Source organism: Planococcus citri, chromosome 5 (assembly GCF_950023065.1).
Source record: "Planococcus citri chromosome 5, ihPlaCitr1.1, whole genome shotgun sequence".
Lineage (NCBI taxonomy): Eukaryota > Metazoa > Arthropoda > Insecta > Hemiptera > Pseudococcidae > Planococcus > Planococcus citri.
This window is the reverse complement of record NC_088681.1, coordinates 71135338-71154587: the sequence shown is the minus strand read 5'-3', so window position 1 is coordinate 71154587 and position 19250 is coordinate 71135338. Positions and strand designations below refer to the sequence as shown.

General features: G+C 37.0%; 1 protein-coding gene across 11 annotated transcripts in view; it reads right to left on the bottom strand.

The window, feature by feature from the left end:
- Positions 1-19250, bottom strand: part of S6kII (Ribosomal protein S6 kinase II) — a 277023-nt gene that overhangs the window by 22010 nt on the left and 235763 nt on the right. For 9 of the 11 annotated variants that reach the window (XM_065369809.1, XM_065369803.1, XM_065369802.1 and 6 more), the window contains 2 exons: positions 10433-10630; positions 6774-6855 (listed from right to left, as the gene is read on the bottom strand). In XM_065369809.1, the coding sequence (XP_065225881.1) occupies positions 6774-6855; positions 10433-10630 (280 nt within the window). Of the gene's footprint in view, positions 1-6773; positions 6856-10432; positions 10631-10745; positions 10767-11094; positions 11155-19250 lie in introns of those variants that run through there. The other 2 variants (XM_065369808.1, XM_065369811.1) reach the window with 2 other exon arrangements.

Below are 19250 nucleotides of genomic sequence, written 5' to 3'. Positions count from 1 at the left end.
ATATCTACCCACCCAGTAAGTAAGAAAACCGCAATCAGTTTGGTCCCAGCCCCCTCAGAGGGCGGGTGGGGGGCTTCCATTATTTTCACATTGTCTCGAGGTACTCAACTTCAGCAGCCCATTCCTCCAAAACTATGATTTTTTGATCAAAACTGATTTCACAGTTCGAAAGGGCATTGAATTTTGAACTTTTCAAGTATTTTTAAATTTTCAAAAGTTGAAAGTTGAACTTTCAATTTGAAAGTTCGAATTTCAAAATGGCGCTGTAAGTGGGAGCTACCGTTTAAAATTTTGAAAAAATTTCCATAGATGTACATTTTGATACTTTTTCGAAACATTTATGTTTTGAGATGGAACTCTTGACGGAGGGGGAGCACCCCCACCCCCAATTTTGGGTGAAACTTTCAAAAGAAAATCTGGGGCATGTGATATATCGAATTGTATGTTTTCGGCAACGCTGAATACGAATATGACGTCAGATTTTTGATTGGACCCCATCCACGGCCCCCAGCACCTCCTCAAAGGGGGTAAAAGTCCAAAAAAGCGTTTTGTTCGTGTGACATAAGGAATAGTATGGTTTTGGTGACGCTGAACACGAATATGACGTCAGATTTTTGATTGGACCCGTCCACGGCCCCCAGCATCTCTCCGAAGGGGGTGACCCCCCCAAAAATGGGTACATTCGTGTGACACATGCAATAGTATATTTTCGATATCGCTGAACACGAATATTGCCTTAGTTTTTCGAATCGACTTCACCCATGCCCCCCCCAACCTCCCCCAATAGGTAAAAGTCCAAAAAAATTGTTTGGGGCTGTGGATGGGGTCCAATCACAAATCTGACGTCATATTCGTGTTCAGCGTCACCAAAAACATACTATTTCATGTGTCGCACGAACAAAACACTTCTTTGAATTTTTACCCCCTTTGGGGAGATGCTGGGGGCCGTGGATGGGGTCCAATCAAAAATCTGACGTCATATTCGTGTTCAGCGTTGCCGAAAACATACAATTCGATATATCACATGCCCCAGATTTTCTTTTGAATGTTTCACCCAAAATTGCGGGTGGGGGTGCTCCCCCTCCGTCAAGAGTTCCATCTCAAAACATAAATATTTCGAAAAAGTATCAAAATGTACATCTATGGAAATTTTTTCAAAATTTTAAACGGTAGCTCCCACTTACAGCGCCATTTTGAAATTCGAACTTTCAAATTGAAAGTTCAACTTTCAACTTTTGAAAATTTAAAAATACTTGAAAAGTTCAAAATTCAATGCCCTTTTGAACTGTGAAATCAGCTTTGATCAAAGTATCATAGTTTTGGAGGAATGGGCTGCTGAAGTTGAGTACCTCGAGACAATGTGAAAATAATGGAAGCCCCCCCCACCCGCCCCCTGAGGGGGCTGGGACCAAACTGATTGCGGCTTTCTTACTTACTGGGTGGGTAGATATTGTAAAAAAAAAATTGAACGAAATCGAGAGACATGACTTTCAAAATCGCCTTTTTTTGGTTGAGTTGACATGGAATGACCAGAGAGTCGAAATTCATTCTGCAAACTAATTTCAATACGCTACGAAGTTGACTGCTGGTGGATTTCAAGTCGTTTTGCAGCCTCCAGCGACTTTTTGAACGGTTGTATGGCGTTTTTTTGGAAAATTGAAATTCCCTAAAACTAGCTGGAAGCTTTGAAACCACCATGTAGTCTGCGAGAAGTAAATATCAGCTTATCAACAGCATTTGATTCCACTGGAGGCTCCAGTAATTTTCAAGAAAATCGCTGGAGGCTCTAAAATGACTTGAACCCACCTGAAGTCGTCTTCAGAGGGTGTTAAAATTGTAGTGTATAGTAAATTTCAGCTTTCCATCACCATTTTGATGAAATTTTGTGAAAATTTAAAGTTTCAAAAATTCTGATGGAGGCTCCAGGAATTTTCAAAAGTCGCTGGAGGCTTCAAAATGACTTGCAAATTCACTTGTAGTACTTTGTAGGGCATTGAAATTAGTTTGCAGAATAAATTTCGGATATCCAACTCCATTTGATGAAATTTTGTGGGAATTTCGAGTTTCAAAAATCTGCTAGAGGCTCCAGAACTGCTCAAAACGGGTTGAAACCGCTTCCAATCGATTTGGAATGTCGAAAATACGGTGTATCCCAAATTTCAGCTTTATTGGTCAATTTCGTAAAATTTTGATTTTTTCCCTCATTTTTGGCCTAAATGGGATTTTCAAACATTCACCAAAAATCGAAAAATGCACTTTGGCACTTGAAATTTTGACAGGTGATAAATTTTTGTATGACCTTTCGATCTACTTTTGTAAGGTTTGTGTGCAAGTCCTATGTTGAAACGCCAAATCTGCGATTTCGGCTGACCTGTCAATCAAAATGACCGCCATTTTGTAAGTAAGGCCAACTTTTTTTGGCCAAGTTTGCTTTAAAATGTTCCTTAGGATGTCCCCTTCAAGAAAAAAGTTGTCCCGGAGAATCGGGGGGGGGGGGGCAATTACTCCTATTGTCATATGCCGGACTATTACGCATTTCAGTTATTTTGTTACGACAGTTTTACTGCTCGTTGGAAGGGGTAGGTCGGAAATTCACATAGGTAGTTCATCTATTTGATGCTCATTTGAAACAAAACCGTCTGCGTCTCGAGAGAACCTCGGTGTCGAAAGTGCAACGCATCGAGGCAATTACACGAGGAATTTTGAAATTCTCCATCTCATAAAAATTCAGACTCATCCACTGAAAATTCATTTCTCGTTTTTTAGCAAATTTTTTCCCCATTTCTCATTGATGGAAAAAAATTAAATCGAATTAATTTTACTCAATTTTAGCACATGCGAGTAGAAAGAGCAAGGGCAATCATCCACTATAGCACGCCGCGCCGTAATCGCAACCACGCAGTGGTGCTCGAAAAAACCCGAAATTTCAGCACACCGATCCACTAACTCAAAGTTGGTTTACGTAATCTTGCTTTCTACCGCATGAGGTCATCTTTAATACGTCAGGTTTAGGGTTTAGTGACTCATTTGTTGGCGTTTGCTTAAAATTATACGAAGGTGTTTTTTTTTTTGGTTGAAGATTTTACTTTTACTTCTGATAAGGGATTTAAATTTTTAAAACGCTTCGCTATAGCGTACGTGCCTGCTTTGGCCAACTTTTAATGAAATTTCTATAAACGCTGCCGGGTGTATTCGTATATAAAGCTGAGGCAGTGAGGCACGCTCGTCGCTCGGTACTGAGTGAGACACGAGCTTTCAATATCGCATCGAGGGATGAGAATTTTGTCAAATGAATTTTAACCACGCGACGTTCGACGTCGTTGGACTAGCTAGAGGTACACAACAATACACATACACACAGCACGTAAGCTCGCCTGTCTCATAATATAGTCATAAGTCATCGTTGTTGTCGGATTTACGCGTTCGGCGTACCCTACCTACTACCTACCCTACGTATAGAGCAAGACTACGAGTATTTTTATACATCAAAAACAACAATGCGTTATATTCCCTCATCATGTGCTCATTTTTGAGTAGCTTGGATAGTGTAATCTCCTAGTTTACTTCGTACATACATACTACACATATGAGGTAAATTTTTCATACGTAGCCTGTTTTGTGTCAACATTGGGTGGCTTGAACAGTAAAAAAAAAAAAAAATATCCAAACCAGCGGAAAATTTTTGAACCTGGCACAGTTTAATTGAATGAGTTTGCTAAAATTAATACTTCCATCACCAGCCAAAATTTCAGAAGCTCGAGTGTATTTTTCGATTCTTGGTGAATTTTTGAAAATCAAATTTGGTCCGAAAATCGAAGAAAAATCAAAATTTCACCGAATGAAACCAAAAAACTGGAATTTTGTAGCGATCGAATTTTCAAGCACCCCTTCCTCGAATCGATTGGAAACGGTTTCAAACCGTTACGAAACCGTTTCCAATCCATTTTGGGGGACGAAAATGGGGTACACGCCAAATTTCAGATTTCTAGCTAAATTAGGTAAAATTTTGATTTTTTTGTTTTTGGCCCTTTGATTTTTCAAAATCCACCCACCGAAAATTGAAAAATGCACCAGACGACCCGTTTTTCGATTTCCCTTAATCACTTTTCTACCAGTTGGGATTCCAGCTTCGTGATAACTTTTTTTAAAAAAATTCTGTCGTACAAAAACTTTGTCATTACTGGTTGTCCATCTTGTGAAATTAAGAAGATATTAAAATTTGAAAAAATTCCCCCAGTACAGGGAGAGTTTTGGGTCATTCAAGTTACGGCGATTAAAGAAGAAAAAAAGTGGAAAAGTACCGAACCATTTAACACCACCTATGAGTAATAAAATAAAGGAAGACGATACGAGTATTATGTATACCGCGACTGCCAACGTAATCACACTCCAAAAATATGACGTCAAGGCAAAAAAGTACGATGCAGCACTTTCCATCAACACCTACACCTACACCGCACCGCAACCAAATACGAAAGAGTATGAATAAATCGTCGATTTTGAAAGTTTTATTCTTAAAACGTCGCCGTCGTCTTCGTCGCATCGACCGCACTTTTTACCCCGCATCAATCTTTTTTCTTTTCAAATGGTAAACGTAGACGTACCTCAACCAACTCTTATTAAATCGTCGCCCTAGTGAATAGGTTTCCAATCCCAAGTTTGACAAATCACGCGAACCTACATTTCGTACACGAGAAGCGATTGCGATATACGTAGGATTTCTTTCTACTCGTAGTATACGAACAAGTTGGCTTCGATAAGAGAGAAAAAAAACCGTAGAGGAAGGATGGCTTGTGAGACGGCTGGTAGTGGTTGTGTCGCTGTCGATTCGGCAAATTTTGATCGACTACCAGATTTTTTTTCGCATTCGCCGCGTTAAAAAGTACCCGAGTCAACGCTATAGTACCTACGTGTAAGTTTAGCTGTGTATAGCGAAGAGTTGGCGCAGACACCCTTTAAAAAATACGAGTAAGTAAGTATAAAAACGTAACGTCAAAACGATTTTCTACTTAACGATCGCTATTTAATCTAAAATTAATTTACGACCTGAAAATTCCGCCGCTTTGAATTTAAATGGCGAGTGCAACGTTTTAAAGATTGAAATGTACGATAGCTAAGGTTATAGCAATTTAGCGAGTTTTTCCCTCTTCTGTCTTTTTTTTTTTTTTTGGAAATTACATTATACTAGGGGGCTCCGCCCCCTGGCCGCTTCGCGGCCTCACCCCCGTACTCGTTCCGAGGGCGAGAACTCGCTCTTGGGGGCTGCGCCCCCAAACCCTCCATCGCTCTCCCTTTTCTCTCTTAGAGCTCGCTTTTTCAAGGTTGCCCCCAAGTCCCTTTCCTTACAACAAACTATATATTACTAAGCAAAATGAGTAATTGAAAAGAGAAATACTCGGCTGAGAAGTATAAGTTGGATTTTTTGTTTACTATTATTTTGATGATAAATAAAATGCTTAGCAAATTGGAAATATTCGGCTGACAAATTAAAGTTCAAAGTTATGATTGTTCAAAATAATGCTTTTTTGATTTTTAATTTTTCATGCTTAAACTAAAAAATTTTGAATTACAAATGTTTTATAACATATCTACACGTCATAAGGAATATTTTGAAAAAAAATGAGCAAAATCGGTTCAGTTTTCATAAATTTAGAGGAGGGGGCCCAAAAATTAGTTTTTGGGCCATTTCTCCCTCTGTATGGGACCAAATTGGTTCAAATTTTGGAATTAGGTTTATAATGCAATTTGGAAGAAAACATGTTTCCAAAATTTTTTTATGTTGAATTTAGCTCCCTTTTTCTTAAATTTGGGGCCCTAAAAATCAAAATTTGGGCTGAGCTTTCTATTGAAAAAAAATTAGCTTCCTAGGTATAATTGGAGCCAAATGAGAGCCTGCTGAACTTTTTTTGCTTGTAGCTTTATACTATAGATATTACGAGTAAGGCAGAATGATTCTCGTCGTCGTCGTCGTAACGATCATCGCCCGAGAACACTTTTTCAAATTTACGAGTTCGAGATGTATTAATAAAGGCAAGAAGGGAAGGCGGCGATCTGTAGTGGTGTTATTTTACTTTAGTCGAGTCCTCATCGTTTCGTTTTACGCAAGGGATATTTTAAGTTGTAGCAGCGTTCGTGGCATGGCAATTTTTTAATTCGAGTATATTATCTTGGCTGTGTATAAGCCTCGCGTAGCTACTAGCTACACTGTACAGTGTCACCATAGCTCCCATTATGGGCTACTATCGTCGACAAAAAGGAAATGCTCGTTAAAACGTCATCAGTATCACTCTACGAGCTTGTTTTTTCTATTTTTCCTCCCCTCCCCCTTCTCCGGTCCACAGTCCACACCCTTTCGTGAACTGTAACGAATATATTCTCTCTAAAGCAGAACAAACGATGAATTGAAAAAATCGACAAAAATTGAGAGATTTTGAACAGCGTGCCCCATAGAGCCCAGTCTCCGAGCCCGGACTATATTCATCGAGGGTACCAAAAAGGTTGAGATTTCGTCACCATTAACTAACATTTAAATCTTGATTTCTTAGTCGAAAATGGGAATTCATTCGTCAATTTTTCCAAATCCACGCGTAATTTTTGTCTTTTACTCGTATGTTTTCTACAGGAAAAAGAAGAAAATGATCTTTGTCGAGAGGAAAGGTCGGAGGCAGGCAACCCTTCTACTCAGTACACCTATTTTGAGAAATAAATCAACACTATGGTAAGTACTAAGTACTGTATATCAGACATTAATGTAGGCTGCATAAAAAACTTACCTTTGAGCGTAGCTTTTTTCAGAACTTTCATAGCGTACAACGTGCCCGTATCTAAGCCAACAACTTTACGAACCAGGAACACCTGCAAATGACAAATTGTCCGTCAAGTTTGTTTATATACATACGTAATTACGTGTCTATGAATATTACAATCACACATAACGATATCGAAAGTTCCGCCCACTGCAGCCCCAACCCCGGTTCGCGCCCTCGCTTTATGGGGCCATACCTGCTGATGAGAAGGGAGTTGGAAACTATCAATTTCATGTAAGTACAAATATTGCAAAATTACCAAAAAAAAAAAAAAAACGTCGAATCAAAGTTCAATTTTAATGAAAACTTTCAATTCAAAATTTCAAATCTGCAATTAATATCGAAACACTTATATATATCAATCTGTGTTGCATCGTCGTAAATTGGGCCAAAATTTATCAAATTTTCAATAAAACTTCATTCTTAGCCTGATCTTATTCTTCTGATTATTTTTTTTTCTTTTTAAAATCGCGATTGCTCGATTTTTGTCAAATTGGGTATAGGTACTCAATTTCAAGAAATCGAATCAAAAAGTTTTCTATTTGTTTTTCATTTTCACTATTTTATTGTTTTTCGATTCAGAGTCAGGTTTCTTCACGGTCAATTTCATTTCTAGATTTGAAGTAGCAAGGATGATTTTTCATTTTTATTTCGAGGTATTTCGCTTAATTTTCAATGGTTATTTTTATTTATTTATGTTTTGGTTTTTAGTTTCCATTTTGATTTTGATTATATTGATTTCTATAAAAAATTACTCGGTTTTTTTGTTCGTTTTTCATGTTTTTTATACATTTTCTTCATTACATTATTTTTTCTCATTTTATTAATCATTTTTTTCCTAGCTTTTTCATTTTTTAAAAAAGGTTTTGTTCTTTTGCTACATATTTCTTTTACCTTACTTTTCCATTTTCCATTTATTTATGATAAAATAATTTTTATTAAATTTTCATTCTTCATTTTATTTTATTTGATTAAATTTTTATTTTTTGGAGGAGGGGAGGGGGGATACGGGGATATTTCGCTTTTTTTATATCTATTTTTTCTTATTTTTCAATTTTATACATTGAATGTGATTACTTCGTTGTGTAGTAGGATTTTGAAAGGAGTATAAAAAAGATTATTTTCAACGATGCTATATTTATTCAACTTTGAAAATTCAAGGAGCTATGATTAAGCAACTTTTTTTCAACTCCAGCTCCCTCAATTTCAGCTATTTGGACAAGTTTCATCAGTTTCACGTAATTTCCAACAATAATGCTAGCGTTTTTTAATTTTTTTCCAATTTAATTCAAGATCAACGCTGCAAAAACTTGATCGAAACCAAAACCAACACAAAAACGAAAAACTGAAACGGAATCGGAAACAAGAACGGAAACCGAAACCGTAACTCAACCGGGATATCAGAAACAGAAACGCAATCGGAAATGAGACCAGAATCAGATACAAGAACAGAAACAGAAACAGAAGCGTTAACGGAAACCGAAACTAAAACGTAATCGGAACCGGATTTAAGAATGGAAAATGGTTCTTTTTAGGTGCGAAAACGTTGGGAAGAGCTGTGAAAGTAAAAAGAACAGAAACGGAAACCAAAGAACGAAAGAAAAACAAAATTTTTGAGAAAGAACAAAAAAAAACAGAATCAATAATATCTAAAAACTAAGGTCTGAAAATAGTGAGAAATGGAAACAGAGCGGAAATCGAAAACTTATTTCCGATTGTTAGGGACCATTATTGATCATTATTTAATATTTTGTTCTTTCAGTTTTTTTCGTTTGCAAGAAAACTAGTAAAAAACCTGGAAAAAATTTGAATTGTGAACGAAACAAAAAAAATTAACAATAAAATTATTGCAAGAAAAAAAATTTAAAAGGACCGAAAAAAAAATGGAGAAACAGCAATAGGTATCAAACAGAATGAAAAAACACCAAAAAAGAACCAAAAAGAACACAAAAACTGTTCCAGAGTGTCTACTGAAACCAAAAAAGCAAACTTGCTTTTTTCTTGCTTTCAAAAATGAAGTTGCGTACCCCCTCCCCCCTCCCTCATGTTAACGCATAAAAAATGGTCGCTCCCCCCCCCCAGTTTTCTCTAGAAAATTTATTTGTTGATGCAAGAAAATAAAAAGTCGACATTTTGGGTAATTTTCCGAAATCCTTCATAATGAATGAATATTGTATTGAAACGAAGGTAAATCACTGCTCGAGCGAAGCGAGAGCGAAAATTTGTCGAATTTTTTTTTGAAAAATCAGTGGTTTTGTTCAGAAAAAAATGTAAAATTCGCACTTTTCAAATGGTTTGGATGCTACAAGTGTATTTCTGGAATTTTTCTATTTAATTTTTGAATTTTGTAAAGTCTCATAAGCAGCATCTTAAATATAGCCCGAGCGAAACGAGGGCAAAAGCTTTGGAAAATTTGCAATTTGAAAAATAGAATAACATCAATTTTAATGAAGGATTCGACTTTTCAGATCTCCACATTTTTCAGAATTGGTGGGATAACTTCAATTTTTCAGAGATTTTTTTATGTGAAATTTTTTTCGAAGGAATTTCTATACTATTTTCTTGCTTTCTTGCCACCCATGTCAATTTCTCGCCTTTTCCTTGCTTTCTAGTTATTTTCTTACCAGTAGACACTCTGGTATCAAAACTGGTTCGGAATCGGAACAAAGACTGCAAACGAAATAAGTTCCCAGGAGCAGAACCGAACGGAATCGCAAAACTTTCATTTTCAGTTTTCACACCTCCGATGCATGGAAACGGAAACGAAACCAATATTTTTAACTTGGTTTTAATAACGTTTCATGCGATTTTCGTTAAATTTGCGAACATTTTCTAAAATTTCTGCTGTTTATGGTAATTATTAACGATTTACGAAACACGTTTTTTTCACGTGTTTTCTTGTCGTATGTACATATAAAACTAATTTTACCAAAATTTCACCACATAGTACATGGGCGTATATGGAAATGTTTATCGATTGGAGTGCTTTTTCGTGTTTCAATGTCATCTCAAATTTATATTTCAACATCATTTTGTACAATTTTTTCCAGCCGGACCCGTACCGTAACACCCGACAGACAGATAAAAAAAATAACCCCCTACAGTAATTTGAAACCAATCGATGAAGATAAGACAAGTACCTAAGCAGAAAGCACACGCAGAAACCAAAGGAAATGAAAATCACCGCATTTTATGTCAAATTCATGCATCGATAACGGTTCTGCGATATTAGGCACGAAAATACGTAGACGTAGGTACATAATAAACCATCGTAGATTCTGCAGAAAGAGAAAACGTACCAGCGGAAAACGTTCGACATTAAATTTCCCTACCTGGTGAGTGGTGGGCAGCTCCAGCTACCTATACAATTCATCTGCATAATACTCGTTCAAGGTAAATACCTATCTACAAAACGGAGAAATATACGACAAGCTGGCCGATACGCCATCGCCAAAGGTATCACGCAGAAACGTTCGTTTCCATTTATAACTTAATCGCTTACTTATACTTATTCGAGAACGAAGGCAGAAAAAGCTTTTTCTTAACCGACGACGTCGTTGTCGTAGAATTAAACAGTATTAAGTATATATAGGTAGGTAAAGGTATACAGTTATACATTGACATACCTTTCCGAAAGATCCTTGTCCGAGAACTTTAAGTAATTCAAACTGCGACGCATGGGCTCGCTCGTGTCCCTCTTTGATCACCTCTCTAAGTTCGATTTCGTGTAAATTGCCGGTACCGTTAGCGCCGCCGTTCGCTTTGGTCTTCGGACCGACCATTTCGTCTTCTTTTACTTCGATGTGCATTTTCTCGTTGTGATTCTGCGACAAAAGGTCAGACAAAAAAACATCATTAATAGGCTATTATTTTTATTATACTTCTAAAAAAACTCAATATCTATAATTTATGCGAAAAATATAGCAATCATCAACTAACCAACATACATAAGGATTCAAAATTACACGAAAATAATAAAATACAGGGCTAAATTTACTCGAATCGTACAACGATAAAATTCGCACAGCAGGCTAGTACGAGTATATTCGCGAACTGTTCGTCGTCGTATCAAACTTGTCAATGATAAACCATAGTACCTATACGTTGTTTTCGAATTTCAAAATAATTTCAGTTGTAGGCAGCTTGAGCCAGGAACCCCCTTTTACCCATACCTATAGGTATTACAAAATATGGTACATACATATGCGTACAATATACCATGTTTGCGTTGTACGCAAAAAACCTAACTAATACCCTGATCGCGAAAAAAATTGTAATTAAATTTTACCTCTGCACCGACATAAACACAAACACGAAACACATCCATAAACATTATCGTACAGATACTCGAACACTACGAACGCGTCGAAAAACAAATAAATCTTAAATTACGCACACCTATCAAAAAACTGCTATAGTGTTCCTCATCGTAAACTGAAATTTTTGCTAAAGCTGTTACAAACGCTACAACGTTATTATCACAGACAGTGAGAAATACTAATACTTCGAATAGAACTAGATGATACCACATACATCGATAACTTATAAATCGATAACGTTGTCTTTCGATCACACCAAGGTACCCAGGAGTGTCGACTATCGAGTGAAAAACACAAATTAAAAGAAACTTATTCCACTCTTCCGCTTGGGTATTTTTATCAAATTTCCGAGCACCATAAATACATTATGTACGTTCATCATTTTCTATACGGATCATATCAAAGAACTGTTATCGCATCCCAATTCCCAATTAACGAAGGTAAGAGATACGAGTATGTGGATAGCTGCCCAACGGTTTAATTACTCACACAAATTCGCAGGTATTCTTGCAAGCTACCTTACCTACGTAATGTACCTAGCTACCTACTTTCCATTCGAAATATCGAATGACTAATCGTTCTTCCAACTTTGAAGGAGCGATTACAATACGTATTCTTTTCGTCATAATCACAATATCGAATGACTTCATCGTCATGGAACGTTCACTTTTTTCGCATATAAACAGCAACATGATTCCAGATAAAAAATAAGTCTAAAATAAAATAAATAAACCCATAATTTTTGAACGAAGTTCAATTGATAAAAAATTCAAAAATTTTCACCCGACAGTCTATAAGCAGAACCTTTGACATGTCATTCAACATTTTTTGATTTCTATGTTGATACTACGTATCTGAAGAAACTTTTCGGAAAATTTTCGTATTCCTACATGGAAGAAAAATTTTCGCACAAAACAAAGCTAAGTCGAAAAAATATGGTACCTACGTAAAAATAAATCGCCAGTCAAAATTCCAAAGGCTTTTGGTACATTTTTCGATTTTTGGCGAACTTTTGAAAATCAAAGGGCTAAAAACGAAAAAAAAATAGAAATTCTACTCGATTGATCTAGAAAGCTGAAATTTAATATGTAGCCCATTTTCGACCCCCCCCCCTCCCTCACACATCGATTCGCAACCAGAAGATTTTAGATTTTTCTCACAAAAATTGATCCGATGAAGTTGGAAAATCAAAATTCACTTTAAATGTTAATTACAACACGCTGAGTTGATTCTAGATTGTTTTAAGCCAGTTTGAAGCCTCATAGCAATTTCCTGAAAATTCCATGTTAAGAAAAAAAAAAAACTAAATCAAATTCCCAACTGGCTTAAGTATTCCTGAAGCAAATCCAACTCGATAGCATGCAAAATACATTAACGATCAAATTCTAGGAAAAGCGTACGTTCCGAAATCTAGCTCTGTGAAAGTTGTTAGGGCCAAAATGAAAAAAAAATCAAAATGTTACCAAATTGACCTACAAAGCTGAAATTACTGTGTGGTATGTACCCCATTTTCAACTTCCTTCCCCCCTCCCTTAGAATCGATTGGAAACTGGTTCGAATCGTTTCGAGCAATTCTGGAGTCTCTGGTATATTTTCTGAAGGTTGAAACGACAGTAAATTTTCAAAAAAGCTAAAATTTACTTTATAATTATGCTTCTCTCAACATGCTGAGTTGATTGGAGATGCGTTCCAGCAATTTTCAATCTTCCAACAACTTTTTGTAAATTTTATTTTTGAAAAGAAAAAAACATCCAAATATTTTTATTTTCAAACAAGATAGGTTTGAACTAAAGCTGAATTGAAAAAGCATGCGAAAATAATACTGGTCTTATCAACAGCCAATACATAAAGGTGCTCGAAGTATTTTTTCGATTTTTGAGTTTTGACGAATTTTTGAAAATCACGTGCGAATTTTTAGCCTCTCGACTCAATTTGGCGAAATTATGTTTTTTCCCCCATTTGATTTTCCAAAATGACGAAAATATTTGAAAAATTTCGGGTGTGTTGGAAATACATAGAAATGCAGCCGCAACAAGCAACGCAAATTCATCAACACCATCAAATTTTTAGCAGTGTCATTGAGTGTGTTGAAAGCATGTTCGTTGTTCATACGCCAAGGGCGTTTTACGGTTTCTTATCCAAGAACACATCATCGGTGCGCGGTTGCTTTTGTTTTCTTCTTAAATTTAATCCCGACAAGTTTTCAACAAAATTCTAGCTCATTTGTTGGTCGGTAATAATGCGTCATGCATTCGTTTATTCGCTTTATGTAATCTTACTTATTTTTATACTCGAGTGTGAAATTGTACCGCAAAAATATCGCCATCCCTGTTAAATTGTATCCGCTCTCCAATCCCATTCATAATCCCAACTCGTATATTTCATAAAAATATCGACGACGAAGGGACTAGCGGCGTAGCCTACCTCTTTTACTCGTATTCAAATTCAACGGTTGAAATAAATTTAAAACGGTTTCGAAACGAAACAGCACCATGGTTGATATCGAAAATATGCTTTTATTATACGAATATACATATGTAGGTAGATGTTTGAAAGAAGTAAAAAAAAAATGGTTTATACAAAAAAGCCAAAAAAATATGCGAAGAATTGCGCTTTATGAACGCGATATGAAAAAAAAGACACGATTTTCCTTTCAGCCTCTCGCCTATGTATGAACTCGGCTGCTAGTGACTGGATACCCCTTATATTGGTGGATGATGGTTTTTTATATCATTTTTTAAAATATAAATCGGAACGGTTCCAAAAGGCATGTTACAGGCAAGGCTTTCGTACAGTTAAACTTATGTACTTTTTACAAGAAAAATATATGGTCGAGCTTTATTTTCGAATATGAGCAGCATAAAACCATAAAATACGCCGAGACGAGTATACTTAAACTAACACCCATACGCATAAAGCAATTTCAACGAAGACGCTTGGTCAGCCTTTGCATATGAAAACAGTAAAGACCATCACGACGAAAATCGCATATTATTACTTCACTAGCGAGGTATCAGCCGGTATGTACTTAGACTTACGTATGTGTTGTATAATAAAGTACACAAGTAATCGCATTTGCATTTTGCTTTGCAGTACCCTTTACTCGCGTATACGAGTATTACACTCACAAAGCACACAACGTCGTCGTAAAAATATACATGTGTGGATGCTGGATACTGTATAGATACCAACACCTACAACCTACACGTATTTGATATAGGTATACGTGTACAATTCCATGAAAAAGCATTTCAAGTAGCCTGTGACCAGCGACCAGTGACGTACAAAGTACAAAAGTACAAGTAGGAGGAAAAGGATTACGCTTGTATAGCTGCCTATTTTCACGTTTCCTGAGAACGAAGGAACTATACACTACACAGTTTTTTAAAAAAAATCTCACCTTACACGACAAATTTAAATAATGGATCACATTTCAAACTTCGTACTTTCGAGAATACGAATTACAAACACACCCTAATGTAATCCGTTAACACCGAACTTGAGAGCTGTGTATTCCCCATCTGCATATTTTATACGCGAGATCATGATTTTTTAAAAACCTCACGAAGATAAGGCGAAGTGAACGTGATTAGGTTTCTTTCTTTCCATCCCTGCTTCTCCTAGTGCTCCTCCTTTAGATAATCCCTACTAGAAACAGAAACGAATACAAAAAATGTCGGAGGACTTTGACCGAATTTGATGGAAATTTTCATTTTGAGGTGAAACTTACCTGGAAAAAAATTTTAGCTTCGGATGCGTCCTTGGAGGGGAAGGGGACATTCACGAAAAAATCGTGATTTTTTCGCTCTAGCCTCTGCCCAACTTGTTTTGGAAAAAATGATTCAGTTCCAAAATAGTATTTGAGATTCTGCGTCGATCAAGACCCCTTCCATCAAAATCTGACATCATCTTTTGAGTTCTACTAACAAGGAAACCTCTTCCGATTTGAATGGGACCGCGATTTTTGGAAAGAGCGTGTTCTAAAACCCCCAAATCCGAATTTTCAGCTGCCCAAGTACATTTTTCGATTTTTGGCGAATTTTTGAAAATCCAAAATTGACTATTTTGGTGATTTATGCTTCATTTTTGAAAAGTACGTACTTGATCAATAAAAATGTTCAAAATAAGTCCTAAAACCGATATTAACCACCCAAATTCCAAATTTCGCCATTTCCAGCCATTCTGGAGGCTCCAGCGCGATTTTTCAATTTCTCCAGAATCTTCAATTTGCTCCAGAAGGCGTGAATATGAAGTTGGGCTGCTAAAAATCGAGTTGTGTGTTATACTCGATCTGTTTAAAAAGTTTATCCACATTTGAGTCGGTTTTGGAAGGGACACCTCAAGAGTGATTTTTTGACCAGATTTTTTTTCAAATAAAAAATCCAAAAAGTCGAAAGTTTCCTGTTTGCGAGGAATCCCTCACAAAATCGACTCAAACATGGATAAACTCGTTGAACAGATCGAGTATAACACACAACTCGATTTTTAGCAGCCCAATTTCATATTCACGTCTTCTGGAGTATATTGAAAATTCTAGAGAAATTGAAAAATCGCACTGGAGGCTCCAGAATGGCTGGAAATGGTGGAACTCGGCCTCAGGGGGTTTGTTGTGTTCGAAATACAGCGATTCGTGCAAATTTCGAAAATTTCCTCGCAAACGGTAAAATTTTGATTTTTTTGGATTTCTTATTATGAAAAAAAAACTGGTCAAAAAACCACTCTTGAAGTGTCCGAGCCCACCAGAAGCGACTGAAATGTGGATAAACTCGTTAAACAGATCGAGTATAACACACAACTCGATTTTTAGCTGCCCAACTTCATATTCACGCCTTCTGGAGAAAATTTAAAATTCTGGAGAAATCGAAAAATCGCGCTGGAGGCTCCAGAATGGCTGAAAATGGCGAAATTTGGATTTGGGGGGTTAATATCAATTTCAGGACTTATTTTGAACATTTTTATTGATCAAGTACGTACTTTTTAAAAAAAGCATAAATCACCAAAATAGTCAATTCTGGATTTTCAAAAATTCGCCAAAAATCAAAAAATGAAATTGGGCAGCTGAAAATTCGGATTTGGGGGTTTTAGAACACACTCTTTCCAAAAACTGCGGTCTCGTTCAAATCGGAGGCGGACACCTCAAGAGGTTCCCTTGTAAGCAGAGACTTTGCCAGTCACTAATTTTTCGATCAATTTGTGTTTGGAAAATTTGTATTTTATTGTTAGATTAATTACATATGCCAAAAGATCGAACGACATCATTTCTGTACCAGAAGAAATCCGCATTCGAGAAAACAATGGTTCTGATTTGGCTCGAAAAAGATCAAATGGTGACTTTTTCAGCTGGGCGATCGTGTTAGAGTTAGACACATCAAACGACATCTTGTCAAAAAAAAAATATCAACTCGTTATGTATTTTTTTTGAAAAATCATTTTTTTCACTTCCTCTAGAATTCACTAATTAATCAAAAATTCACTTTTGAACTGGCACTCCTGGAATTTCGCAATAATCACTGGGCTAAATTTCATTTTTGGCTCTTCAAGAGTGATTTGAAATCTCTGGAGAAATTTGAAAATTCGCTGGAGGCTGCAAAATGGTCCAAAACCAGTGGTGGTTTTCGGTCAGTGGTGGATGAATTGAAGAAATTCTTAAAAATTGGTTCACTTTGCTCAAAAAAAATTGATTTATTGAAAAAGAGCATAGACGGGTAAATTAGGTTATTTGGCTTTGTCCTTAGATTTTCAAAACTAACGAGCGGAAGTTTGTTTCATAAAATGGTCCAAATTAAGTTTTCAGATCGCCAAATCTCCTATACATGTATCCGCGTGAATTTTTGGTTTTGTAACCGCATTGGAGATTTAAATTTTTCAACTTCTCTCCACCGCTCTTCAGCACCCAAAATACGAACATTTGCCTCATTTTCGAATGTTCTAGACAGAAAAACGAAAAAAAACTTCGGATTGGAAACCCAACACAATTCGATTCCCTTCGCCGAATTTCATATTCAACAACTTTGAAAAAGTTGACAAAATTACAGTCGAAAAAATTCCCACTCGACGTGTTACTCGTATACGTACGCATGAAAAGTTATATTCGCTATTTCGTACTGGACACACTTTTGGGAATATTGACAAAACCCCGAAAATTATAATTCGTCCAAAATGCTCCGAGGACTGGACTAAAAAGGCTAGCCAACATCTATTTTTCATTCTCGTTCTTTTTCTATATCCCCAGTCGCCACACCACATCGTCGTAGATGAGATGCAATAATATTTTACGAGCGTAATAAGTGTGTAGGTAAAAGTATAGGTACACAGTAGGCAAGTAGAAGTAGCTATACTGCTACATGCATATACTCGTATGCTAGCTCCCGTACATGAAAAGTTGGCGAAACTTTTACGAAAATGCTCGCATAATGAAAACCAGAACACTGTTTGTGGTGGTTACAGAGAAAAATTAAAGGAGAAAAAAAAAGAGAACTGCGAACCTTAACAGCGTAGTTAATGTTTCAACAGCGGGGTGCGACGGCGGCGCGGCGGTAAAAGAAATTTTACCATCGGATGCCATTTGCAGGAGTCGACCAGACCGTTAGGCGTTACGTTAGCATACGAGTACGAGTATTATACCACATGGCAGTATGGCACATACGAGTATCGCTGCTAAACCTTTCAACGTCGTCGTCACCCTGACCCATCGTAACAAAAGCGAATTTAATTAAATTTTATATTCGGCCAAAAATATAGGACAGTGTTCGGTGTACGCTTTTTTTCAGGCTTTGTTCTATCTGATAACGAGCTCGACTGCTCGAGTCGAGATGCCTCGATACGATCCGAGTGTACGAGTACAATTTACCACACGCTGCTGCTGCCGCCGCCGCCGAATAAAATACGCCATCGCCAGCGAGAAAGCTCGAAAATTTGCAACCGCGTTCAACCTCGAATCCTTTAAAACGGAGGGGTTTTTGAAACGCGAAACAACAGATAGATAGGATGGAGAGCGCAGGGCTTCGCTATAGTTAAGATTGTTTGACGACGACGACGACAACGAGCGACGCCAAGGTATGAAAGAAGGTAAGTGTACGACGTACTAGGTTTTCTCACTCTCGGATACACACAATAGAAAATTATGAGCAGTTTGTCGGGAAGAAATTTCATAATGGGTATGGGTATGGGTATAGATGGGTTATCGGGAACGTACGATTCCACATTCTTCGCGCAGAAGCCAGCCATCGAGCTAATCGCTGTATTTCACGAGATGCAAGTTCGAAAAAGCAACGAATTACACAATAATGTAAATATCGTACGCGACACGACGACGACGTGCCATTTTTTAATAAAATGTCTCACGGAAGTTTCCCGGAACTCGGAAGATGTTTTCCTCGCCTTTTTTCTCTACTTTTATTCATTTTATTTTTTAAGGGGAGTAAGGGGGAAGGGGTTCGCAGACTTTAGCACAGTCGCTGATGTTTGAGCTCCCAATAGAACAATTTTAGGATCATATTTTTAAATACCAGATTGAATCGAAAAAACGTGCAACCAGCCTTCTCTCAGGTTCCACTCACCATCTGACTTTTATTACCCATTAATTAGCACACAAAAGAAAACATAAAATTTTATTTGATCGCTTAAAATGATTTTGATGATCACCAAATATGTACGAAGCCCTGAATCATCCAGATACTCACAAGGGAACCTCTTGAGGTGTCCGCCTCCAATTTGAACGGGACCGTGATTTTTGGAAAGAGCATGTTCTAAAACCCCCCAAATCCAAATTTTCAGCTGCCCAAGTTCATTTTTCGATTTTTGGCGAATTTTTGAAAATCCAAAATTGACTATTTTGGTGATTTAAGCTTTTTTTAAAAAAAAGTACGTACTTGATCAGTAAAAATGTTCAAAATAAGTCCCAAAACTGATATTATCCCCCCCAAATCCAAATTTCGCCATTTCCAGCCATTCTGGAGCCTCCAGAGCGATTTTTAAATTTCTCCAGAATTTTGAATTTGCTCCAGAAGACGTGAATATGAAGTTGGGCAGCTAAAAATCGAGTTGTGTGTTATACTTACTCGACCTGCTTAACGAATTTAATATCCACATTTGAGCCGATTCTGGAGCGACATCTCAATAGTGG